General features: G+C 41.9%; 1 protein-coding gene across 2 annotated transcripts in view; it reads left to right on the top strand.

The window, feature by feature from the left end:
* Positions 1-25,835, top strand: part of MAP2K5 (mitogen-activated protein kinase kinase 5) — a 129,032-nt gene that overhangs the window by 66,289 nt on the left and 36,908 nt on the right. For both annotated transcript variants that reach the window (XM_086757542.1, XM_086757541.1), the window contains exons 16-17: positions 3,169-3,240; positions 14,191-14,220. In XM_086757542.1, coding sequence (XP_086613668.1) covers positions 3,169-3,240; positions 14,191-14,220 — 102 coding nt within the window. The remainder of the gene's footprint in view (positions 1-3,168; positions 3,241-14,190; positions 14,221-25,835) is intronic.

Genomic DNA, 25,835 nt, shown 5'->3' with positions numbered 1-25,835 from the left:
TTCCCAGTCTTGTTCTGTGTGCTGCGGGATGTACTCTAAATGGGTTCTCAGACTTCATCTCTCCACCCCGGCATAAGCTGTGCCACAAACGACTCCTTTTGCTCTCACGGACCCACTCCCTGTCTCTGCTCACCTTCCAGCTCTGTGACAACTGCGCTTCTTGCTGGTAGGGAAGAGGAATACTGGAAAATTGTATGTTTCATGGATTTTAGTCATCTATAATGCGTTGTAACAACTGGGAACAAAGAAGAGAGCCAGTTGAACATTAAAAAGCCAGGTTTCCCCTGATAGCCTGTGGCTCTTCACAGACCACGGACATTCCAGTGCTGTCCGCAGTTTGGGAACCACTGCTCCGAGCCCGCAGTTTAGCAAAGCCTTTAAACCCGTGCAGGCATCTCACGGGCTTCTTGATACCTAAACACCTGTGTGAGTGCTTCCTTTCCAGCTGCCCTGGAAATCTGAAGCTAAAAATATTTGGTCTAATAATATTAGGGCATTAAATTGCATATTGTGTAATGTTCATACCATGCTTAGCGAGTCATCATTACATTTCACTTTCCTGTATGAATTTTGGTCAGAATGCTTGTTATGATGAGACTGCTTTTGTCCTGTTTCTGCACGTTAAAGCACAGATTCCCATCCTTTTTAGACCAAAGCAGCACATTGCTAAAGATGTGTCACCTGGGGGACGCTGCTGCTGCGAGCTAGGCTGTGAGGTCTGGCTGGAGCAGCTCTGGCTGACCTGACGATGGGCACGTGGTGTCCCTGTCTTTGAGATTAAAATGGTGACGAGAGCCAGTCTGAAAGTAAACTACTAAAATCGGCATGTTTTCCATTAATCTGTTTGAATAATTTTAGTTCTGCATCTAACAGATGTGAAAACTTGACCACTTCAGTTTAAAGCGCTACAGTAACTGATGTCTTTTGGTTTTGGTCGTTAAGATTCTTTTAGCAAACTACTTATATCGTAATATTAATGAGGGGAAAAAAAATAAGTGCTCAGCTTGTATTTTTTTAAAAAAGTAAACAATATGAAGTGGTTGATACTTGTACTTTTCAAACCTCAGAAAAGAGAAGAGAGAAATCCATGACCTTTAATCGCTTTCAGGTATTTTTTTCTTACTTTCTCATCAGAAGAAAGCAGACCAGGGTGTCCATTTATTTGCTAAGTGGTTTTCCAGTCAAGGTGTACTCATTATGTAGCTTCTGAAACACTCATGTCACTATCCTAGAAAGCTTGGGCTATCCTGTGTCATCAGTATATTACATGTGGAAAAATGGGTTTTTTAAAAAAAAAAAAGAGAGAGAGAGGAAAAACCCCTGCTGTTATATATTACCACTTCTGCTAGTGAGCCTGCTTATTTCTGTGCCTCTGTTTTTCTAAAAGAACTGGAATACAGCAATTCAGAGAAATGAACAGCTTCAAATTAATCAACTTTTCCAACTCAGGTGTTACTCTTATAGTGTTCTTCAGCAGATCTGAGAATTAAATTGTATTATGCTGCTAGTGTACAAATCAAGATTACCATATTCTTTGCCAGGTGCACATTAAATAAATTACTCTTTCTTATTGTTTGTGGATGAATGTGATGCATTCGTCACTTGAAAAAGAGAAGTTTAAGCTAAAACGTACTTGATCTGATTTCTTGTGTTAAAATTGTTTTGCTTGCTGAATGAGCCATTTGTCATCATCGAATTTATAGTCTAGTCATCAAAAAATAATGAAGGTCGTAAGTTTTGGTTTGTCTTGGCAGACTGTGAGTGAATTTGAAAACACTAAAAAAAAAAGTTCTGTTTAAAAAAAAAAATAAGCAAAAAAGCTTTCTGATTGAGAAATTAAAAATTTCGACAAAATTACATTTTCTGTACAGTCATTTTATCACCACTTTATGCAGAAAAAAAAATTAGATGAAAAAAGTAACCACTTGTAGAAATTTTTGTGAGAAAATATTTTTGAGCTCTGTATCCTTCAGACGATCTGCGTTGCACCCTTTACTTTGTGCGTGTGTTATTTTCACCTTCTTTTCGATACTTTTAAATTCATGTGACTAGACTTTTTATTTAAATTGCAAACAATTTACTTGCCGCTCTCTATGTGAGAGAGATTTTTTTTTTTTTTTTTTTTTTTTTTTTTAATCACTGTTCAGCTCAAAATAAATGAGGCTCAGTCAAAAAGATTCTGTTCCAGTTACCTTCCAGGGTGGTTTTTTAGGTTATGGCAGTTGTGGAAGGCTGTCCTTACAGGTAACGTGGGCAACGCGGTGGTTTTTTACTTAACATTCACGCTGAGGTAAAAGCTCTTGACCTGGGATTAGCAGCGCAGAGTAAACATCCGAAAACACATTGGACTGGCACTAATTTGGGAGTTTGTTTTCTGAAAAAAAAAAGGGCTCTGGATTATTAAAGACTGAAAATACAGCCGGTGCTTGGTAGGTGGTTGGGCTAGACAGGTGCATTAAGAGCACAGTGGGGAGAGAGGTCTCCTGGAGCCTTTTATTGTTGCATTTCGTGCTGTACTTGACCTTGGAAATGCGTAAATTGTAGCTTTCAAGTAAAAACTAGCAGTTATGTTTTACAGCATTCTATTTCATGAGGCATTAAACTGGCTATTAATAGTTTTGCGTGAAGTCTTTTTTTTTTTTTTTCTATAGGTCAAAACTGAAATTAAAAAGTAGATACAAGAAAATTGCTGGCATGTGACTTCATTGATTCTTTTGGCTCCCATAACTTTGCTTTTTAAACCCTGGTTCCTCCCCAGCCCCGTGACTCAGCGTCACGGGTGTTTTCCTTGCGTCCCTCGCTGCCGTGCCTGCCCTTAGCGGTGGGTGCCCATACCATTGAGCTCTCACAGCCTGTCCTTGCGCTTCGCTGCGCGCGTGCGAGCCGTTGGCTCTTTTGTCGGCTAAACCAGCCCGAACCCAAATGCCGAGGCCAACTCTGCAAGGTACGTAGCCATGCGTGGCCACGAGTCCGAGGGTATCCGAGTCCTTTGCGCTTGCAGAAGAGGCCAAAATAAATAAATGTCACATTTGAAGAGTGGGTTTGCTCTCTGCCAGGTTAGCTGGTGGGCTTTAACTTTCTCAGTTGATTTGTTTACCCTGGGCTACCTTTGGTGGAATGTGTGTGTGTTCGCTAGGCTGAAGAAGATGTTTCTCCGTTTCTTTGCAGCCTGAGCGGATTTCAGGAGAACAGTACGGAATTCATTCGGACGTTTGGAGTTTGGGGATTTCCTTCATGGAGGTATGCAAATATTGATCATTTTCACATGCACCTTGCAAGAATCAAATGAAATCTAACCTCAAAATATTTTAATGTAGTTTTTGTAGTTTTTTAGGTGTGCTTGCTTTTAACTGTCGCTAAATTCTTGGCTGTATTTAGAATGGGCTTGTTCTTACAGCATCCAATTTGGTTCGATAGAAAAAGCCTCTGTGCAAACCCAGTAACGCTTTTAAACCCTCTAACCAAACGCCACGTGAGAGTAAGGAGTGAGGCCTGGAACCTGGATGCATCCTTTCAGCGCCTCCGGGGTTGAAGATGCCGACATTTCTGTATCGCATCTTCACAGGCCAGGGTAGGGTGGGCTGTTATTAGTGTTATGCAGATTGAAGGTTTGAGCTGGTTAATGGCCTTGCAAAAATCTTTGCAGAAATATTTGATGGTTTGAGTCTCTCCCTGTGCGATTAAATAAAGTGTTTGAATTTACATGTTCACAAGGGCTTTTAGAAAGATTTCTCGCAAATGTAGTTTGAAGCAGGAGAAAGGCTTATCAAAACCAAGCAGTTCAAAGAGAATGTGGTCGTAAATGCGGTCGTTCCAGAGAAGCCGTGCTTTCTGCAGGCTGTCAGAGCAAGGTTGGTTTTGAATCAGGAAAAAGGGTTTTGGTTTTTTTTTCAGATGTTTTAAGAAACGTGAATTTCAATGACTATGAAAACAGACAATTGTTTATAGGAAGGATGGCCTAGAGCATGTAAGTTGAGTAGAAATGCCTGTGTTGTGATCACGTCTTGACAGGTGCAGTCAGATCTGGCTTGGTCTGGGCAGGCAGAGGGGACGGGTGGCTCTGCTCTGGTGATGGTGGAAGGCTGTGTTCACGCTGGCCCAGGCTCGCCACAAACAAGTGAGCTATGGTCAGAAACCCTTGTAGCCTTGACAGCTCAAGCAATAAGCTCTTGGGAGGCTTCTTCACCTCAAGGACAGTCTCATGAAAGAACATCCCTCTGCTTCGAGTAGTTGTTTCTTCCCGTAAGAACAGTTCATTCAAACCGCTGATGACTTGCATCATCTTTTTTTGCACAGCCTGACAAAGGTGTGATGTGATTAACTGAAAAAATACAGGTGCCCTTCCCTTCTCCTCTGGTGCAAGGTGGTATCACTGAGGTGAAGCTGAATTTACATTTTGGTGAAGTGCAGCTGACGTTTGAGCAGAAGATTAGATTGAGGTTCAGTAGTCTTGGTGCTGGCCCTCTCCATCGAGGCAAATTTCACATTTTGTAGCCTGAAAATCAGCCGGGACTAGTGTTACATTTTAAAATTATACATTCCTTACCAGGTCAGTTTTAACCAAAATGAAAACATTTAATACTGAATCATTGCATTCAGATCTTGTAAATCTTTTCCAGAGTCTGGCTGACGCTGGCTCTGAATTACAGTAATGCCATACTTTAATGTGTCGCCAAGGATGCAGTTCTCTGTTTGTTTTACTGCAACTTTTAATGGTTTGTGATGCTGGAGAGCCCTCATGACTTCTTTTTAGGCAACAAAGGGCTAAAACAAGGTTGTGTTACATTCAGACTTGACTATAGTGTTCTTCCTGGCTCACAGTGGAATGGAGTGTTAAAAATGTGCAAGTCCTATGCATTTACTAGTTCCTTTGCTGAATAAAACACATATTTTGAAGTGCAGCAGCAATCCAAAGATTTACTGTGTAGACTAAGATATTGGGAGTTTAGTTTAGGATTATTCGTAGGTAACCTGTCTGGTCATTAATTTGATTTGAAGGATGAATTTCACATTATATTAGCCGACAGGAGGAAAACTCCTTTCATTTGCATTTACTCTCCTCTTTTAAACCTTCCGAACTTTTTTTTCCTCTTTCTCTTTCCACAAGCATCTTCTGAACCAGACGTACAAAAACCAATTTGGTTGTGTGTGCTTTGTTAATTGGTGTGTCACCTGGGCCTCCGAGACCTCTCTTCAACGTGATCGCTGTTTTATTGAAGTGGTTTGAGTGATGTGTTAAATGATGAAAGCAAGGACAGTGGCTTAGAAAAATGTCTCAAAAAAGGTGAAGATGCTCAAAGAGCCACACAAGGTCACTGTCATTAAAGTAACACGGTATTGACATGGGGGTTGGTAGTGGAGACACCCAGGCTCTTGTTGATGGAACTGTTAAAAAGGGAAGTTAGCGTTTGCTGTAGGATTTAAAAACCATCTCCACTGAGCAGTGTAATACTCCAGTCCCTTCAACTTCAAGGTAGCACAGTGATAACATGTTCATTTTAAAGAAATGCCATGTGGGACCAAGTCTGCAGGGGCTGTTCTGACATACGATCATACCAAATAGCAGCTAAGTGAATGTTCTCATTTTCTTTAATATTCTTCTGAGCCTTTAAAAAGTCTCAAATTTCTTTGCTGCAAAGCTGTGTGTAATGAGAAGCTGAACTGTTACTTTTGAAGGTTGGGAAAACTGCCCCAAAAAACTTGCTGTGTGAGAAGTATTAGATGTGGGCACCCCTAAGTTTTGAGAGATGGGGAGCGTTCTTGTTCCTTTTGAAGTCAGAGGTGTCTTGAGGGTGCTCAGTCTTCCCTCTGCCAAAAATAAAAATTAGTTTAAAGTTTAAAGGAAGAAGAGCTCTCTCAGACCTTGAAGGCAAAGAGGAGGAACGTGTTTGAAGAGGGCGCTGCCTGAGAAGCAGCTCTGCTTTAAGGTGATTCTCTTAAAGCACTGCAGTCTTTAAGTTTCACTGCATAGAACTGGTGGAAGGACTCACTTACATGTGATTTGGTCAAGGAGAGGAGGTTTCAGAAGAACTCTTCGTAAAGAGTCTAAAATATGTGATCAGTCACTTACCAACTCTGAAGTGATAATGGTTCAAGATAACGGTTGTGAGCTCATCTGCAGGAAGGTCTGCAGACTGCGATTTCGTCTTCTGCAGGATGTCACGTATGTGTGAACATTGTGGTTGGTCTTTCATCAATTTTACCCCCTTACCTAAACAACAGCAGGTAGACAGATGTTGGGGGGAGAGCTGAGACCCGAAGCTTGGTGGTGCAGCACAGCTTTCTACACTGGCACTGGAGACTTGGTGAAGGTTTGGTAGAAAGGGGTACGATGACGATGGGGCAGCTGTGAATGTCTGTGTGACTGCTGGAAGCATAAAATAACCCATTAGAAGATGGCAAGGGTCAAGCTTAAAAGGGAAATGAGAATTTGCATTCAATCTCCAGGCAGAGCAGGAGTCTTGATGTTGTAACAAAATACTTGGCCGAAGTGAGGTGTCTCCAATCAAGTGACAGTTCCTACTGGGCTCGTCCTTGCTTTTTGTGTGCTTGGAATGAGCAGGATTTCATTCTGTGCGTTTAAACTGGAGAGACTGGGAAAGGCCTTGCCGTGGTGATGGTGCTGGTGCTGGTAGAGCCACTGGGAATGGCTCGTAGCAGAAGGCCTGAGTTCATCACCAAGCAAACGTGTGACGAGCATGATTGTCCCATTCCTACACTGGGAATTCAAGAAGTTCGTAAATTAAGGCATTAGATGGACCTGTAGATCCAGTAGATACAGTATGATGTGTCTTAAATTATTCTCTTTTTTCTTTTTTTCCCCCCTTACTGAATTCCAGCCTCCTCTAAGCTAATAACAAACCCAGGCCTTACTTCTGTGCCCAGCAGTGCTTGGATGCGATGAGTGTTTACTTGGTCACTGCAAATCCCTCTAAATAATATTAATATTAGAGAAAACTTAAACCTCAGTGGGCTGACATCTTCCCTCTGCCAATAGCCGGGCCTCAGGCAGCCCTGGTTTCTGTGGCCTCAGCCCTTGGCCCAACCCTTCCTGGAAAGGAACCAATTTTATGGAGAAAATGTTTAATTTCTGACCTTTTTCTGGTTTTATGAAGTACAACTGAGAAGCGGACTCATGCCTTGAACCCGCGATTCTCGTAGCTTGGACCACTGATAATTGTGTAGGTGTGATTATTTAGTAGCAGACTTTTTTTTTTTTTTTTTTTTTTATATAGGATTAAGGAAAGCAAGAATATTAAAAGCGCTTTTTTTTTTTAAATAAGCCTCACCTTGTTAGTCTGTATTTTTGAGGACTGTAGTGGTGTGATGTTTGTGACTTGGGTGGTCAAATCCTTGCCATTGAGAGTGGCTGTAGCACATGCAGAATTTTACTCAATAACTTGAATTCTTCTTATTGTAGAATATTCATGTAGTTTTAATAATTCTTTATAGAATTATGTGTTTCGGCAACTTGTTCTTAGGAAAAAGCTGACCTAGATTTATATTATTTTGTTTCCCTTGAGCTATTTTGGGCAGTTTCTCCAAGCAGTGGCCGTTAGCTCCGTTTCTGCCTTCTTCAGTGGCCACGAGGATGAAGACGGACAATGTCCAGCTACGCCACAATCTTAGTGGTAGCGGAATTAGAAGTAGAGGTACCAGTGCCTGAGGGTTGGGTCATGAATTAATAATTGCTGTGTGGTGGGGGAGGCCCGTCAGAATAGCTGGAAAACGGGAAGTTGCCTGGCAGAGCGCTATCAATCACTCAGTGACCATAACTTCCAGTAATTAGTGTATTTTATGGGCCTTTGCTTCAGTGACTCGGAAGCACATATGCTCCACTCCCAGCTAAACTTAGCCAGAGTAATATTCCGGGATGATTTATCCGCTCGCTGCGCTGGGATGTAACCCTATATTAGGTGAAGATTGTGAACTAAGCCGCAATAAAGTGGAAGTTTAGGTACAGTTTGCGCGGGTTGAGACCTCAATGTATCATGTTTCGCGGCAATTGCTCGTAGGCCACTGCGGGCAGGCTGGGCGGCAGCGAAATAAATAATACGGTTCTCTACCTGCGTGGATGGATGGGTGGGCAATTAAGGGATAACATCCGCTGCGGTATAAATATAACATCTGCCGTTATGTAACACAGATTTATGTTCCCCGTTCTCGTACTGTGTAGAATAGCTGTTTCTACTTGTAAAAAAAGTGAAAAATTTAGAAATGTTTGTCACTTGAGTCTGCCTTTCCCTGATATTTAACTGGTTTGTACTGGCAGATGAGCTCTCTCGTGCCAGGGGAGGTGGAGAGCAGCCCTGCTGCTGCTTCGCCAAAGTTGAGCTGCATTTCCACCGGCACAACCGAATTTACCGTTATTTTCCTTTAGATATTGAATCTCAGTCCAGCGATCAAATAAGTGGGAAGCCTCTCCGCTCTAACAAGTAGGCTCATTAATCTTTATGGCCCATTTGCGTTAATTTTTCTGACAATTTCCATAGATTGGCCCTGAAAGGCTGCTGTCCCACCTTTTCCCTTCAGAAAAGGCACCGCCATTCTGAGCAGCACCTTTGAAGACGCAGCGGTAAAAGCCTGGTAATATCAGGGATTTGTGGCGAGAAAAAAATGTGCAATTTAATCATGATTGTCTGCAGTCTTTAGTTTGCAGTGCATTTACTATAGTTCACATTTAAAAGAAGTCAAAGTGAAACTAATTATCTTTAATTAAGGTGAATTAGGCTTTGATTTTTAATATTTTTCATGGAGAGAGCTCTCAAACTCATCTGCTCAAGCCAAGGAATGTCCCAAAGGTTATTAGGGCAGGTTTGTGTTGGGCCTGCCGGTGTCAGTAATAACCTTCTTCCTCGCGGTCCTAGCCGTGAACAAATATGTCACTTCATCAGTCTCCGTTACCCGCGCTCCTGCCCCTCCGCAGGGGTCGCAGATTCCACAAGTTAGCAGCTAATGGCGTTATACATTAAAAATTGAAGCTTTCCTCACTCTGAGGCCTTTCAAGGCTTTGTTCTTAAGCCCCAGACACTTTGGAGTGCAGCTGCAAACTATAGGCAGAAGATTAAATTAATTTGTAACTCTTTTTTCGTCCTGCATTACTAAATCCTGCACATTTAATTGAAACCCTACTTCAAGATGCTTTGTGTTTCTCTGCTTCTTTGTTGTCAGTTTAACCTCAGAAGCACTTTAATGCTGGTAAATTGCTGTTATATCCTTTTGGATTCTTTCTTTTTTTTTTTTTTTTTTTTTTTCCAAACCGTGCAATAAGAGGACAGTGAAATTGATATGAGAAGGAAAGAAAAATCTTAGAGTAGTTTTTGAGGTATTTAATATTTATTAAGGTCCATACCCTGCAGAGTTTCAGGTGATTTTAAGCCATCTATCTAGGAATGTATAAATTGGTCTTGGAATGAAATTTCACCTAGGGAATTTTATGTTATCCAGTAGTTAAGTCTGATTTTTAAAGTTTCCCATGTCTGAATGTTCCGAAGTGGCGGCTGCTTTTCCATAAAATGAGGGCTTAACTGCAGTGCACCATCTAAATGCAAAATCCTTAGATGGAAATTTAATTGTGTAAAATGTGCACAAGGTAATTAAGAACAAATTTTAGAACACTTCAGACTATAAAGTCCTCCTTCAGCTAGATCGCTAGCGATATTGTAAGTGCTTATTTTCAATTTGCAGTTATGCTGAGAAACATGGAATGTGTCTAAATTAAGAATAAAAACATCCCATGCTTTTCGGTGTAACTGTAAATTAAAAAACAACTTGCCCAACGTAGACAGTAATCTAAGTGGGAGACTTTATTGCCCGAGTGTCCTAAAAATCTGGTTTGAACTTCCTTCCCTCTGTCACCTTCTGACCAGGTGAGGGCCCGGTTCCTCGTCTTCTTATCAACAATAGCGGGCGAGAGCGATGTAGAGAAAGCAGTTTGTTAGTGAGAATTTCAGGATTTCCATTTTCAGTTCCAAAATTATTAATTACATAATTTCAACATGTCATTTTAATCTTGTGTTCACTCATTTGCACACTAAATGTCTGTACTGGAGATAAGTTAGAGCTGCTTTCCAGCCCTTCTTACTCCTGCTGTTCTCTTTGCTTTCTGTAGGGTTTTTCCTTTTTTTTTAGTATATTTTGATATAGCCTGATAAAAATCAGCGTATGTGCACAGTGTACCTCTACCTTTTATTTAGTAAATCAAAATGGTTTCTTAGTTTATCAGTTATTGTGTTAAAGTCTGGTGGTGCACCCTGCACATCCCTCCGCACCTCTGGGGCAGGCTCCGGTCAGGTACTTGAACGTGGAAGTGCACATCACTTTTCAGGACACAACCTCTGGTCGTGGGGCCTTTTTAAAATGATGTTTGGTTTTTTTACAGTTGTGTAGTGGGAAAGCACCCCTAGAAGAATGAGAAGCAGCTCCTCAAAGTGTAAGCGTTCCCTTCTCCCCTCCTTAATAGCCAGTGCTGCATAAAGTACCGATCAGTTCCCAAACGAACTATGCAGGGAAATGCTGTATTTTGGTTATAATGCCTTAAAAACCAAATTGCAAGTTACTGAGTTTCATCATGTACATGCAGAGGAAATAACTTTTTGATAGTGTGTTAATTTGGTAGTTTACATTTTTTTGTATCCTGCGTTGGGCTTATGCTGCATATGTTTATGTGACTTCCCTGAGACAGATGATAGAGTATGAAAATCCCTTTAGTGAAGCTCTGATCTATTTGGTTTTTGGGGTTTTTTTTCCTTTACTTTAACTGTGACACTATTTATAAATCTAAATCTACATGCAGGGGTCACTGGTTGGCTGAACTTAAACCGTTTTACTTAGTAAATTTAATTAAGAAAATACAGTGCAACTCATAAGCAAATGAGTTTTTCCTAGTTTTAAACCAAACCACCCTCTTGAGTGCTGATTGCCTCGCTCGACCCCTGGTGATATAGAAACAGGCAAAATTAAAAAGGACATTAAAGCTTCATTAAATCTGAAACACATTTAGTACAGTGACATATCTGCAGGCTATTTCAGGGAAGATTACATACTCTTTGCTAAGTTTCTTAATTTATAATACCTTGACAATCTTGCAGGGAGGAAACAGCTCTGCCTAGATAAATCGAGCGATGGTTCGGGGGGATGTGGAACTGCCACGCGATCCGTCCGTGGCTGTATTGCTTTCCAGTTCTCAGTCAAGGAGCAGCCTCGCTGAGAAACTTCTTCCTGACACATTTCGGATTTCGGAAGCTCATTTATACACCCCGTACTTATGTCTGGCAGAAAACCGCTTTTTCCCCAGTTACTCTGCTGCCGTTGGAGCCCCTGCTGAGGCACTTGGTGGTCAGGGAGAGGGATCATCGGTGAGAAGGGAAATGCATAGTTTGAAGTCATCACCGAGGCGGTGGTCGTTTTTCTGCTTAAATAACATCTGCAGGATGATGCCCTGTGCATGTAGCCATAATTATCCTCTTGTTAGGCACTGGGATAACTATTACATTCCCACAAGTCTGTAGCTATCGTAATGACTATTCTTAAGTTGGTAGTCATTGGAAAAATCAGAATTTCTTCTACTTCTGTTCGTGGAAAAGTGTTTAACGTTTACAGGTTTGTTTCTAGGCATTTCTAGGCTATCACAGCAGCAGAGCTTCTTGGGATCTTGAGCCCCTTCTTGGAAATTGAGGTTGGTCCTCCCAGATGAAGAGGTGCTGACAAAGGGCACTGCTTTGTATGTGTTATTAGCTCCTGCTCCTTAAGACTGAGTGTGACAGAAAACGTGGGGTCTTTGCTGAACTGTTTAGCAGTGTATTTCAAAGCCTGCCGTCAAAGAGTGACTGGCGTGACTCTGAGCTGGGGGAAGCTGTGAACCAGACACGAGTGATAGAAAGGATGGCCATCAAGCCTGCTTAGCTCAAGTTTGTTGGCTGTGAGGATGGATTTGCTGCAGAGAGCAGCTATGCGCTCAGCACTGCACCAGAAACAAACCTGAAAGGCAGAATTCACGCCAAAGATTGAGTCTTAAAGGCAAAACGGGAAGACAAAGCACAGAAGAAACCCAGAGGAGGAAGTTAGCTTAAATTCACTTCAGAGAACCTGAAGAGATTGTCACCTCAGTGTTGTTCCCTATTCCAGTGTCTCTTGTAAACCTGTTTTCTTCTGCATTCTGTAGTGTTGGTCTTACAAACCAAGCCAACACAACGACCCCCAAATGGAAGTCTACAATACAACCAGACCACAGCTTCCAGAGGGATGAGTGGCACAGTAGGAACATCTCAGAAAAACTGTGCTCTGCTTCATTACAGTACTGCTCATAGGGATCCTCGGTCAGCACTGTTCTGGTATAGCAGACCACAACGGCTCCTCCTCAGTCATTCTGCAAACTCCAACTGATTTAGGAAAGATTGGGATGGTATTTCAGAGTGATGCATGGAAATTTAGCTATGCAGTTCCTGTAGCCATGACATGTCTGTGCAGTAAGTGAGCATTCAGAGATATTGCAGAAACAGTGCAGCCCTTTTAGAGCCCCCTCGCTATGTCTGTAGGTTTTCAGGACAAGTCCTATCTCACTATTGCAAAAACCTCTTTTAAGAGCAGTCACAAAAAAAAATAGTTTCCTCTCTTTGGGTTTCTCTTGCATGTTTTTCTTACACAAATTTTTCAAGACCTACTCTGCTTCTGTAATATCTTCTTTCTGAGCATCTGGGAGAGGTTTGCTAGATTTCCAAAGGCTCATGGTCGAAAGGCTAGTACCATACTCTGTTTGGAGGGCAGCTGGATTTGCAGAAAGGGCACCACCTCCACCATTGCCTGGTTGCTTCCCCTCAAGTTTCTGCATATTACCTTTTCATCACCTTTTTCCTGAACTGGTGGGGCTCGAGTATGTCTACTCGCCTTTTCCCCACCACTGCACCGCCTTGCTGCAGCTCTGCCTGTGCCTTATTGTCCATACTTAGGGTAGTCCTGTGCTGCCGGCCAGGCTGGAATTTCATCATAGCTCAGCACAGCTGCCTCAGCTGCAATCTGGCGAGGTCAAGTAACCATGGCACCAAGGAGCTCAAATATTGGTGGCAATACAGGTGCCGTGCAAGAGCTTTCGCCCAGCACTGACCTGTGGTTTGGCATTTGTGGTAGGTGGCACGATGGCCTTCAGCATTAGTGCTGTTGCTCGGTCTGATGTCTATATACCGAGCTTGTCATGCAGACAAATTGATGATAGTAGTGCATCTGTAATTTTTTTTTTTGGTAGACCTCCTTGTGAAGGCTGGTAAGGGCAGGGTTCATGACGGTTGACGGCAGTGTAGAGAAGCTCATCTGATCATGGCTTGTCTCTATGCGGTGGAGAGAGGTGGGCTCATCCAGAAAGCGGGACAGAACGGAGCTGCTCTGAATGCCCTTTTGAAGGAGTCTGTGTCAACCCTCATCCTTCACTGAATAGTAGACGAAATAACTTAAACTAGCTGTGTTTTGCTGAAATCGTTTCCAAGGGTCAGATACCAAATGGGAAAACCTAAAGTCTTGTATGAAGAATTTATCATGGAGTACTTAGTAGCTATGGCTTTATGGCAGAGTAGTATCGTTGTTGGGTCTAATACTCATCCTAGCAGATACTCTACTGTTGCATCAGTTGACTTACAAACAGTGTGGGCAATAAATCCAGTTGATACCACGTGCAAGTGAGAGTAGACCTGAAGAAAAGGCCAAGTGGCATTTTGCAGGTGCAGTGGTCTCTCTCCAGATCCCACCCACGGGTTCCTGGCTGGGTTTGACACCGATAAGGATGTGTAACCCAGATTTTACTCTGAGCCGGTTAGGGAAGGAGTCTGGGAGTTCAGTGCGTGCTCTGCAGTACCTGTTCCTCGCAGATAATTATCGGGAAAGGTCAGTGTCGTTGGCCTCGCTGTTGAGGCTGAACTGGTTTAATTTAGAGAGTCCTGGGGAACTTGGGCATCAAGCGGTGTTACTGAGTGTACAGACAAAAGAGGCTGAAAAATACGGAAATATTCAGAAAGGGAGAACAAGAGGTAATTGTTGTGAATGACTCCATTCTAAATACAGCTCTCGGTGCGTTTTCAGAATTACTTTTGCTGACATTTTCCGATTGATACAATAGTAAGAATTGAGTACTTTTCTCTCTTTAAGAAAATGTGCCCTCCATGCAAATCTATATAACTAGACAAATATTATTTCCTTTCCCAGCTTGCTCTTGGGAGGTTTCCATATCCTCAGGTAAGATTGTTCATTACTGCTGTTTGCCACTGTGACATTCATTCCTATGTATGAAGGTGCAGAGAGCAACTGTGAACATTTGAGCCACATACAAATAAATCTGTCCTGTTAAATTGAAAAGTGGTATCTTGAAGGAGTCATTTAGAAGTCTCTATTGATTTTTTTAATCTCTCTTTTTCTCTTCTCCAAACTCTAGATTTTCTTTCCCTAGAGAGAATGAAAATTATGATCATGTTAATGACTCTTCTGTTGTGAGATTAAAAAATAATCCAATATGATGTACAACAGTGCTTTTGAAGCAAGGAGATGTATCTACTCCTTTTTTATATTTTCATTTTTCATTCCAATTTTGAATAATGGTACAATAATCTAAAATCTCAAATCAAAAATACAGTGTGAATGGAATACTTGAGGGACCTCTGGATTGTCCCTTTTAAGAGGACCTAATGTTATTATTTTCTTTAGATATTGTCGTTTTCTAACTTCCCGCTGCCCTGACTCAGTCTCATTGAAGTCAGTGGTAAAACTATTTCCATCTTCAGCGGCAACGGTCAGGCCAATGCTGAGCGCTGCGTTACCACGTAAGATTTTACTTCATATGGTTGAAAAAACGTGAAGCTCTGAACAAAACAGCTAATCTGGAAACAGGTTTGATGCTTACTTTAAATTCGTATTGCAAGACAGATGTCAGAATTCATAGTAACAAACTATTCCGTGGTTCCTCAAATCATTCTTTCCTGGGAGAGGGGAAAAGTGAAGTGTCCAGGGACTGAAATGAATTATTTGAATGTGGTTTTTATGTTTTCGTGTGTTTTATGAACAGTGTTTTCTGCATCTCGGTCTGTACAGATCAGAGTGCCTGGAGGCATGTCTGATTTAAAGGTGGTGTTGGTCTGTGCTCTTTAAGCATCTATTAACTTGCTATTATTATGCAAATAACTGTTGTAATACACACACTAATTTATGCATGGTTAGATTATGCAGATGCCTCACAAACATGGTTATTGAATAATAGGCTGGGGCTCATTCTCGCTCCCATTTTTATAAGCTGTTTTAAGCAAATTCTCCTGACACTTTTATGGACTTGCAAAGATTTTGCATATGTGGAAATACACTGTTTTTTCACTTTCTCATCTCCCGTGGAAAAAATTTACCGAGTGACGGAGCTGTAGCAGGTTAGCGGAACACACTTTGCGTCTTTTATCCGTATTTTGAAACGTACCCTCTCCTTTGAAGAGAGGACTGAAAAAGCAGCTCTTGTGCTGAAGTGTCCTCACTTGTGCCCGTGGAGTGGGTGATGTTTACGGTACGGGGTGTGTGGTGACACTGAATCCCGGTGACTGGGCCGCGGTTTGAGGCGACCCTCTGCTCGCAGGAGCGTGAGGAAGTTCGAGCGCATACGGTGCGGCTGCTTCTGGACAAAAATTTGTTTTCTGAATTGGGAGCCAACCACGATTGCTAGTTTAAGATCCTTTTTTGCTGTTCTAATTAAAAAATGGATCGGGTTTGCGAAAGAATATTTGGCAAGTCAGTAGTCCATGAAATTGTATATATTTTTTTGATGTAAAACAGTTGAGGAGGTGAAACTTTAAAATGTAGCTATTAAGCTTTTCAAGCAACTGCTTTTCATAAGGGTTTTTGCGTGAAGAAATGTATTTTAGACAGGTACTTACATAGCTGTTCAGAGGAACCCTTAGAAACCCACTCTGTTTAGGGGGATAATTAGTGGGGGGGTGATGTCTAAATATCTATTTGTCTCCCTGCGTAAGGGCCTGATTCTGCAGTCACTCACTTGAGCAAATCCTCCTCACTTCAGTGGGCGCGTTCAAGCGGATGAAGCTAATCAAATGTGTGCTTGCAGGGTTTGTCCCTAAATAACTTGAAGTTACTTCTCTCTGAAAATGGAGAATATGGATGCATGTTTGAGAACACCTGAAATTTCCTGCAAATGAATGTTTATCTGCAACTGAAGCTGGGGGGAAAAATAAAGGAAAAAAAAATTCCTTTTTCTCTATTTTTAAGACACAGGCAAATGGTGTGTGTAAATTCAGTTTAAATAAATAAGATTTATAGGGGAAGTCATTGCAGTGTGGAAATTCAGGACTGTTACAATATGCCAGTAAGATTGAGGGATTATTTTTTTTCCTGACCTATAGTAGAATATTTTAATGATAGAACTTAGCACATCTTTTGTAAGTGTTTGTTTTGCTAACACACACTTTGCACACTATCGTTAGTCTTATGTTCATAATAAAGTCTTCTCTTTAAAGCACCTCAGCGTGCCAGCAACTACTCAAGTAAGTAGAGTTGTTACGGGTGCATTTGGAGTTTCGGTACAATTTTTTTGGTCTTGATACGCAGCTAACTTCATAATCTGTAGCTGACTGCCAAAGGTGGTGGTCTGAACAAGGAATTAACGAAGCGTAATAATTAGAACAGACTCTTCTGCTATAAAAAACTTTGCACGGGATACCGTAATCCTTAAACTGTAATAAATTTCTAGAACTGTTACGGGTTTCGCTGTTTTGTTGGTGGTTTTCCTGGCGTGGTGTGGCAGTGTGCTCTTGCTTGCTGTGGTGTCTAACTCCTTTTGGAAATCGTAGGCAACCGTGCTCATAGGGTTTTCTGCAGACACAAACGTAACCACTCAGGGTATATTTTTCCCCTGATGTGTTTGCGTAACTCTGTTAAAACTGATAGGAGTGGCGCGCGCACACACACAAACCAGTCTATTTTGAATAAAGTTCTTTCCTACGTAAACACCTAAAAATGAAAGGAAACCCCTGTCACCAAAGCCAGCTGCTAGTCCATACTCTGTCCAGCTTTTTAGGTATCTGAAGTAGGCACTGACGGAAAATAAGTTTCAAATTTCTTTTAAAAGTTTAACCTTAATTTATGTGATTTTTATCTCGCGTGTCTGTGCAGAAAGAACTGTAAAAAAAAAAAAAAAGAAAACCAAAACACAACAGCAACAACAACAACAACAACAAAAACAAACAAAAAGCCATGGCACCTCACAGTACATTTAATTAAATTTTGAAGTTGGAACCCCAAAGATGCGCAGCGGCTTCGCAGACTCCGAGACGTGTGGTTCATCGCGTAAATTCAAATTCAGCGTATTGTGTAAAAACACGATGGGGGCAATGGCTTGTTTAATGATAATGCAATTTGGGATAAATGAAAAGAACTGCCCACTAAATATTCTCGGCTTGTAGTCAAACTTTATACAAAGCAGGTTGTTAAAAGGATGCCGCATCCATTAGGGAAATATTCCAAAGAAGCAGGCAGCGCTCAGCTGCCGGGGATTTAATCAGCCACAGGAAAGTGTGGGTTACGAGTATATTTAAGATACTTTTGCATTTAGAGAAACGTTTTCCTTCCTTTGGCTACAATTCGAGGCCTCACTTAATAAATCACATGAAAATGACCTGAAGTTTTAAAATTAAAAAAAAAAAAAAAAATCCACCCAAAAATGCTGTCCCCCTTCCGCCCCCTCCCACCCCGCTGCCCCCCCGATCTGAGCAAACACTGCCCCCGGTATTGTAAAGCTTTGAATGCTTTCACACCCCATTAATTTATTACTTCTCTTTCCTCATCTTTAAATTTTTTTTTCCTTTTTTTTTCTTTTTTTTTTTTTTTTTTTTTTTTAAATTCAGACTCCCCGCTGCTACAGCGATTTTCATCTTGTTGTTAATTTTCCCTGCTCCATATGGAGCTCCAGACATTTCACCTGCAGGCTGTACTAGATTTTGCTGTAGCGATCGCACTTCCGGAGGCCAAAACTGTCATTTCAGGTTCCCGCTGCATCTGTCTACGCCAGGCTCTTCGCTGGCACCGGGCGAGTGTGAATAACAAATTGGATGCACCTGAGATTCGGATGATTAGTGCGTTCCGCGAATCCGGGCGACGGGCGAGCGGATCGCCGTAGGGGCGGCCGGGGCCCGGCGGCCGCCCCGGGTGAATCCCCGGCTCGCGTCCCAGCGTTTTGGGGGGCGCGCGGGGAGAACGGCGGCATCCCGGCAGCCGCGACGCGGAGAGGAAGGAATATTTCATCCTGCCTTGTCATTGATTAGAAAAGAGCCTTTAATTTCATTTCACCCCATGTTGTGATTAATTTGCATTCTTTGTCAGAAGTTAATGGAGTTTTTTATGGTTCGCTCTGAAATCCTTGAAGACATCAGAGTTGATCTGATGTTTATACAACCGCCAGCGGAATTTTTTCATTTGATTGATGGAGAGCTTGATGTTATTCCAAACGGCTTTTTAAGCTGTTTTTAAGAATTATTTGAATAAAATGCAAGCAAGATATTGTTGTAACGATCAAGATTATCTGTTAAAAATCTGCTTCAAATAAAGAACGTGATAAGTAGGAAAAAAAAGATTAAAAAGACAGGAGAAATGATGAATCCAGCAGCTGATATTTGTTAAAATAGATAATCTGAGGATTCACATAAGTTGTTTCACCATGTAGTGAAAGTAAGAGAGACCTTAATTTAGGGATCTTTTTAAATATAAAGAGTTTGTTTTTGCAGCATGATAAATAATGGGAAGGAATTAGTGAATAATTTAGTTATAGTTAAGATTTTCCCCTTCATTTTTTTTTTTTTCATCCTCCCAGCTTTTTCACCTTCATTTTCCCAGCAGCGCGAGCGCAGAGCAGCGGTGTCTCTGGCTCGGAGAGAGGAGGCTGTCAGGCCCGTTAGCTCAACCAAACGATGACATATCGCTCGTCTGAAGGAAGAGACGTTCTTAAATCCCACTGCAAAGAAAGCATAAGTGGATAACAGGAAATTTTATAGCCCAAGAAAGCGTTTGCTATAGACTTGCCGTTGGTTTGCTTTATAGGAAAATACACAGGCGAAAAATCCTCGGTGCAAGAAACCGGCTTTTTGCTGCTCCTGGTAGGGAAGGTTTGTCGTTTGACCAAGCCCGGCGCAGCGAAGCGCCGCAGGCGCCGTGCGGAATGTTCTGTGTGCTGGGCCGGATCCTCGGCTGGAGCGGAGCAGCCCCGCTGCGCCGGGGGAGCGGGGACGGTGCGGACGGACCCAGCTTTGGGACACGGCTCCTTTTTTCCGCAGGAAAAGATTTGGGTTTTTTTTTTGTTTAGTTTCTGATATCAAAGCTGGGGTTTTTTGCAAGGTTTTCTTTTTATCCTTTCATCAGCAGATTCTGCCCTCGCTGTGATTTCTGCAAGTAAGATTTAATTATAGGTCCAAAAGCTACCGTGCAAGCGCTTCCATTTAGAACAGATTCATTTATTTGCTGTATCTTAGTTTGCTAAATAATTGCATGGTTTTAAATGAAGTTGCTGCTTTCTGATCCCTGTATTAACACGCTCTGAGATTCTTTTTGTTATACGTAATCCATACTATTGACCAAATTTGGCCTAGTTTCATTTAAATGTAAGCAGGTTGTCAAGGAAAAAAAATATTTGGTTTAACTTGGCATGTAAAGTAGCCATTTTACTGTTGTTTTTTCAATTGACAGAAACATCCTTTAAGTATTCATTTATTTTGTGGAATAAATTGAGGGCTGGTTACAGCATGTTTCCTAGGAAGACAGAAATGTTTTTCTTCCACATATATCATTATATCTCACCATTTAAAAGACATTAAACACTGTTCAACTGCTAATGCCAAAATAGTGAAAAAATTATTGTATAATATCTTAACTGTGATAGATTTGTGCAAATATTTTTTGCTTTTATAGTGTAGTCCAGAAATCACTGACAATATTTTAAGTCATCTGCTATTATTTTAAACTCTTACTAATTTCTCTTACCATAGGGTTCACTACGTATATGACTCCTGAGACAATATACTTCAGATACATTCTGCTTTATTATTTTTTTTCTCCTTAGCCAGAAAGAAGTTTGAACTTCAATTTGATTTGTCTGTTAGAAACTTGCTTTAAAATTTGAATTTAGTTTTATTTTTTCCAGAGGTGTTATCTTTTTGGAAAATGGGGATATTTTAGCGCAAAAAAAAAAAAATCTATTAGGAATCTGAAGTATAAGGACGAATTTATGATTTTTCAATTTTTATCTTATTGTCTTTTTTTAAATGTAAAACTGATGTTTGAGTAACATAGTTGAGCTTGGAAATGTAGGTAACTAGTAAATCCTGATTTTATAATATGTTTTAATACATTTTAAGAGTGGGTTATCAGCTTATGCTCCTGAAAGCCTGATGTAATTATTTTTGCTCTCTACCCCTAACAATGGCAGGCAGCGTGAGGGCCAGGGGTTAGGCTGTGTTCCGTGCCCGTCACTCCAGGATGTGTTCCGTACCCGGCCGCGCTGCGTCAACGTCCAACCTGTGCAGAGTTCCATGTACCGCAGCGGGAGGAGAACTCCTACAGACAGTCACCCATGGGTGCGTCTTCGCCGGCAGGTTGTGAGCTGATGTTTTTCAGTTAGTTATGGCACTGTCACCCCTCACCATTTGTACTGAATTTTAAAAATGGCTTAATGCAACGAGCCCTCTCGCTGCTCCATGGAGTTATCTTGCCTTCATAGCACACGACTGACGGTGCTGAGACCTTTTTGACCGCACAAGTTGAGCGAGACCCTGGAATGAGATGTTTGTTGCTGTGAGAGCTACTTACCAGGAGGGGAAAAAAAACCCAAAACATCCAGAAGGAAATACTGAAATCTCTTTAGAGAGATTTTTGCAAATATGTAAGGATCTCCTGCTTGAGTTGGTGTTCCTGTGGAATGGGAAATGTTCCTGTAGGGCTTGGAAGGAGGCTTTCCCTGTTATAGTTCCTGCAGATGATGCCGTTGAATGACTTGCCTGAACAAAAACTCAGACCTGGGAGATCAGCTCTCCTTAGGAAGAAAGCTGGCAGCAGGAGGATTGATTTATGTGGTTGTTTTTTTTAGGTGGCTGTTTGCAAACTGTCAGCAAATATTGAATTTACTGAAAATTTACATCTCCTGCACTCTGAGCAGGCTCTCTGGGCCAGGATGAGGAGGAGGCATGGTTCCTCCCAAGTCACCCAGGAACTGGAGATGAACAGAGACAAGGGTACCGCAGATCCCTGCTCCAATTTGCCTATTTCCTTACCAAGGGTGCGGGTGTAAGAGCTCAGAAATGAACTGTGGCTCTCAGCCTGTTTGAGGAGCAAGGTTACCTGCTCCTCATGGTCTGGGAGGTTGTAGGGCACTTGTGGAGATGGAGGTAGCAGTCCAAACCTTTGGTCTTCACTACATCCGTGGACTGCTAGCACAGGGGTGTCTGCTTGTAGGAGCATGCAGCACCCATCAGCACCTCGTCCTCCTCTGCTGAGTGATGGTTGCTTGGTGTAGTAAGGAACCTCAAAGCCCAGAATAAGAGTGAATGATTTTGAGGTCTAGGTAAGTGAGTCCCTTCGTCGGCAGCTGTTTTTCTGCCAGCCCCATGGACCTATGGATTTAATTCACATGGGAGTGCTATGCTACCTGTGGTAGCCAGTCAAATGACATCACAGAGGGTGCTCATTGCATAGCATCGTACCTTTCATTGTCCAAACACACTCAGCACCTCAGTTTAGATAGAAAACCCCACTGGTATACCTGAATTTTTGCTGCTTTGGATTATTTCCTTTCAGATGTCCCTAGAATGGTGTCGTGTAGCGATCACAGTTGATTTTGCAGCTCATGGGAGAAAGCTCAGGATGTTTCTCAATGGGTTCCAGTGACAGGCTTTAGCAATTCGTGTTTTAACCTGTTTCTTTTTGAGCTAGAAGGGACTTGCAGTGGTGCGCTTTTGGGGAGGGACAGTCCTGATGGAGACTCGCCTGTGCTCTCCAACGCTTCTGGTACTGGAGGCTCTTTTTTCTTTAGATGCTTTGTTCCTCCGCAGGGCGTAGTGGTGGTTGTGTGCGTAATGAACATGGAGAAAAGATGCAGGATTGTTGGTGGTTATGTCAACCTTGCTCTGGATTTAGTCTGCAGATCCCAGTTCTCTCACTCTGTCCTTTCTAGATTGCTGGCTTTTGGGGTGGTTTTTTGGTAGCATCGTGACATTGTTCCTGCTCGATTGTTATTAGTTTTCCTCTTCCGAAGTGTTCTCTAGGTTCTCCTGGTTTTCCTCTCTATTACCACGGTGGTCGTTTCACTAAACTTGATAACAATGAGTGACAAGAAGCAAGAACAGGTTAGAACTAACCCCTTTTCCTTTATATGGTTTCTGGCTGACCACCCTTTCTTCTAATTATTGCACTTTTTGTGGCGTTTGAAACAAGGTCTTCAACAGCGGTTCGCTAAATTTGCTGTCTTTTGGAAGACTTGCTTGTCCCACATTCCTGCTGGCTGAGGAATGGCTTACCATTAGTATCCTGGTCCTCTCCAGTGTAGTAGTTGTTGTTGGCTTCTTGCGCTCCCTCCGTAATTTCAGCAGTGTGTAGTTTTTCATGCCCGCTTTGTTGAATTGTGTTACTGAACTCCGGTAAACAGATTTCTGTGAGAAGTGGCTGCAGTTCACTGGTGGATGAAATAATCTCTTTATATAAATTTGTTTGTAGACCTCTGGGAGAACCAGCGTAATATAATTGTAAGAATATATTTAATATTAAGGTTGTTATGAATTGACTTTTTTTTACATTTTGAAATTATTTTTGTCCTTTTTTTGTCTTCTGTTTTGTGACAGTGATTGAAGTTTGCCGTTTGCAAAATCCCCACAGATTGGGATGGGGAGGGTTGTTCAGAATATCAGGAACAAATTGGGGGGGGGGGGGTCAATCTTACTGGCTAGAGTGTTTTGACTTCTTTTGGAAGTATAACCAGGCAGTTCTGCAAGACTTTGTGAAATAGGTCGGAAGATCAGGCTTTCATTCCAGAGGAAGTCTAAAACCCATGGTGGTGAGGACCATGTGGAAACGCGGTACGGTTACGTATTCCTTTTCCTTTCATATCGGGGCAGAGACAAAGCGAGTCTGTGTTGGTTGTTTGTCAATAGGAGACAACTTTTGGTGTTTCTTCTGTTCAAGAAATCTTAATCCCCATTCATAAAGATTGAAGATAAGTTATATGTACTTCTAAAATCCACAGTTTCCTGGATTAGGAAAATAAATGTTCTACTGTGAAGCCTCCCTTAAAAATCATAACTGTATGATTTGTTGGTATATGTATTTTTCTATTAAAAAAAAAATCATAGCTTGAAAAGCAGTATATATGTAAAGAGAAAATTTGTTAACTGATATGGGAAGATCTAACCCTGGGTCACCTGCAAATCTCTCAAACAAGAGCTCCAGGGCAAGTCCTAATTCCAGAGAGTAAAAGCGAAAATTAAAGCTGTAGCGAGTGACTCCTCCAAGTTACCCGGGGTGGATTCATTTGAGTTCCGTTGATTGTGCTTGTGAATAGAATGCGAAAGGAATGGTAGAGGTCTTCTCAGCCACTTCCCGTCCAAAGTATCTCCATGGAGACAGAAATAGAACCTGATGGTCTGTCAAAAGTTGCTTTTCATCACCAGAGGCATTCATTAAATAGCAGATGAAGCAGGAGGCAAACTTTTGCATTTTTAACCAACCTAAAAAAAATGCCGTTTGGAGAACACGCTTCACGGAGGAGTTTATCCAGATACCACTGGTACTTCATGACCTGAGAGGCAGACCGGTACTGTGGTAGATTTCTTTATCATTCTCCCTGCTTCTTCAAGTTACAAACTATCACATGCAGTAAGTCAAAACACAGCAAACCCAGTACAGATTCCAAAATATCAAATAGCTGATCTGATTCTGCAAATTCACAGTTTTGGTTGCCTATTAAAAGCTTACAAAACCTTGTGACCAGCTGGGTTTTCCAACGATGAGCAGGTCGGGTCCTTCCGGGGCGGCTGAGGGACCGTGGTGGGGGTTGTTTCCACAACGAGAATGATGTCTTAACGAGCGCAATCAAGCCTTCCTCCGAAAATGTGCACTTCCTTTTGAGTCGGGGTTTCAGTTGTGTCTCTGCTACCACTTCGCTGTTTGAAATCCTTCATGGAAAGTACAGAAACGTGACGGTGACAGTCTCCTTCCAGAGCCCCGAGTTTTCTGAGCATCGCCTGGGGAAAGCGATGTGCCGAATGCTCAAGCTTTAGACCCGCAGCCGCTGCCTTGTGATCCCTCGTGGTGAACGCCTCCCAAACTCCTTCTCTCCCGCTCGCGCATGAAAACCAGGCGGTTAGGGGAGGGAAAATAAGGAGCGTGGGTGAACGGGAAGATAAAACATTTTATGTTGAGTACTTTTAAAACTGTCCTTAATGCGCTATAAAACTGGATGCTTCACTTTTTCATGAACTGTGCACAAAAGGAGAGGCACCGACTGTAAAGTTGGCGTCAGTTAGGTTTGGTTTATAGTCGCGGAGGCCGCCCAATAATGTGGTCTCGGAAAAGGTAAACAACATAGTTTGAACAGTGAAAAATATGCCTAATATAAATACAGCTACGTTCATTGCTCTTCAGAACTTGAAAAATACGACTGTAACGTTGCATTTTCTAGGGGAGTTAACGGAGGAGCGCGGCGCGGCCTTACAAGCAATATATCTGAGACAGAGAAAATAGGTAATACATCTAACCGGGGAGTCTCGGTGGCATTCGCACAGAGCAAAGCACAGTAGCTTTATTTAATTGAGAAAATGAATCAATTACAATGATGTTGCATCATCAAATGCAGGGGAAATAGCAGATATGTCATTACATCGGGTAACGGTGTTAAAAAGTAATTGAGTGTCTTAAGCATTTTGAATCAATTCCAGGTACTGGCACAGCTACCTTAATGCAAAATTTATGAAGATGATCTCCAAATAATATGTCGCCATCAAAATTGTGCAATAAAACCCGGTAACGATGTGTGTGTGAGCGAGCACACGTCTCTCCCCCTCGCAGAAGCTGGGCCTGCTGCTCCGGCAGAGTCGCAGTGTCGCGGGAAGAATTCTGTAATGCTTCAATTTGCCTCGCTTTATTTTTCATTAGAAGCACTGAGCACTTTTATTAGAAATAATATTTTAAATCTGATTCTGAAATTGGAAGTAATCATATCTGTGCTGGGGCTGCTATATGTGAGCCCACTCCCATTCCTTCTCATGACAAGACCTATTTTCCCGGGAAGGAGATGTGACCGATACCCTGTTTGGGTGACAGACTGAGCCGCCTGTTCGTGTGCGCTGATCTAAAGGAGCTGCGAATCGTCCCTGTCGAATCAGCTGAGTCTATTTTGTCGCTTAGCATCTGGAAGTGAAGTATGGAAAAAAAGTCTTTTTATATTCAGAGAATATTTTGCTTATTAACAATAATAATGTAAAACAGCAGGTTTGTTCTGTTGAATTGTAACAGATTGATGTTGACCATTAAAAAATATAATGGACTACTTCTATCTATTTATTATTTCCTTTACTTCCTTGGAAAAAATAGAATTATACAGAGAAACTTGATGTGTATATTTGTGCGCTACTAATACAATAATGACAGAGTCCACGTGCATAATACCAGCTGTTTTCTGGGTGCTAGTTTTCAGCCTCCTCTATTACCTTTTCCCCCCTGGAAAGCATTGCTGGAGGATCCAGCCCCGCAGCGTCTGTCATCGTGGCGCTGCGCAGCAGAGAATGAGAGATGCAAGGGGCGAGCCAGATAAACTCTGTTGGAGCAGGGGA

Source organism: Chlamydotis macqueenii, chromosome 12 (assembly GCF_036417535.1).
Source record: "Chlamydotis macqueenii isolate bChlMac1 chromosome 12, bChlMac1.mat, whole genome shotgun sequence".
NCBI classification, from domain to species: Eukaryota; Metazoa; Chordata; class Aves; order Otidiformes; family Otididae; genus Chlamydotis; species Chlamydotis macqueenii.
The sequence above is the reverse complement of the archived record's forward strand: the minus strand, read 5'-3'. Positions and strand labels throughout refer to the sequence as shown.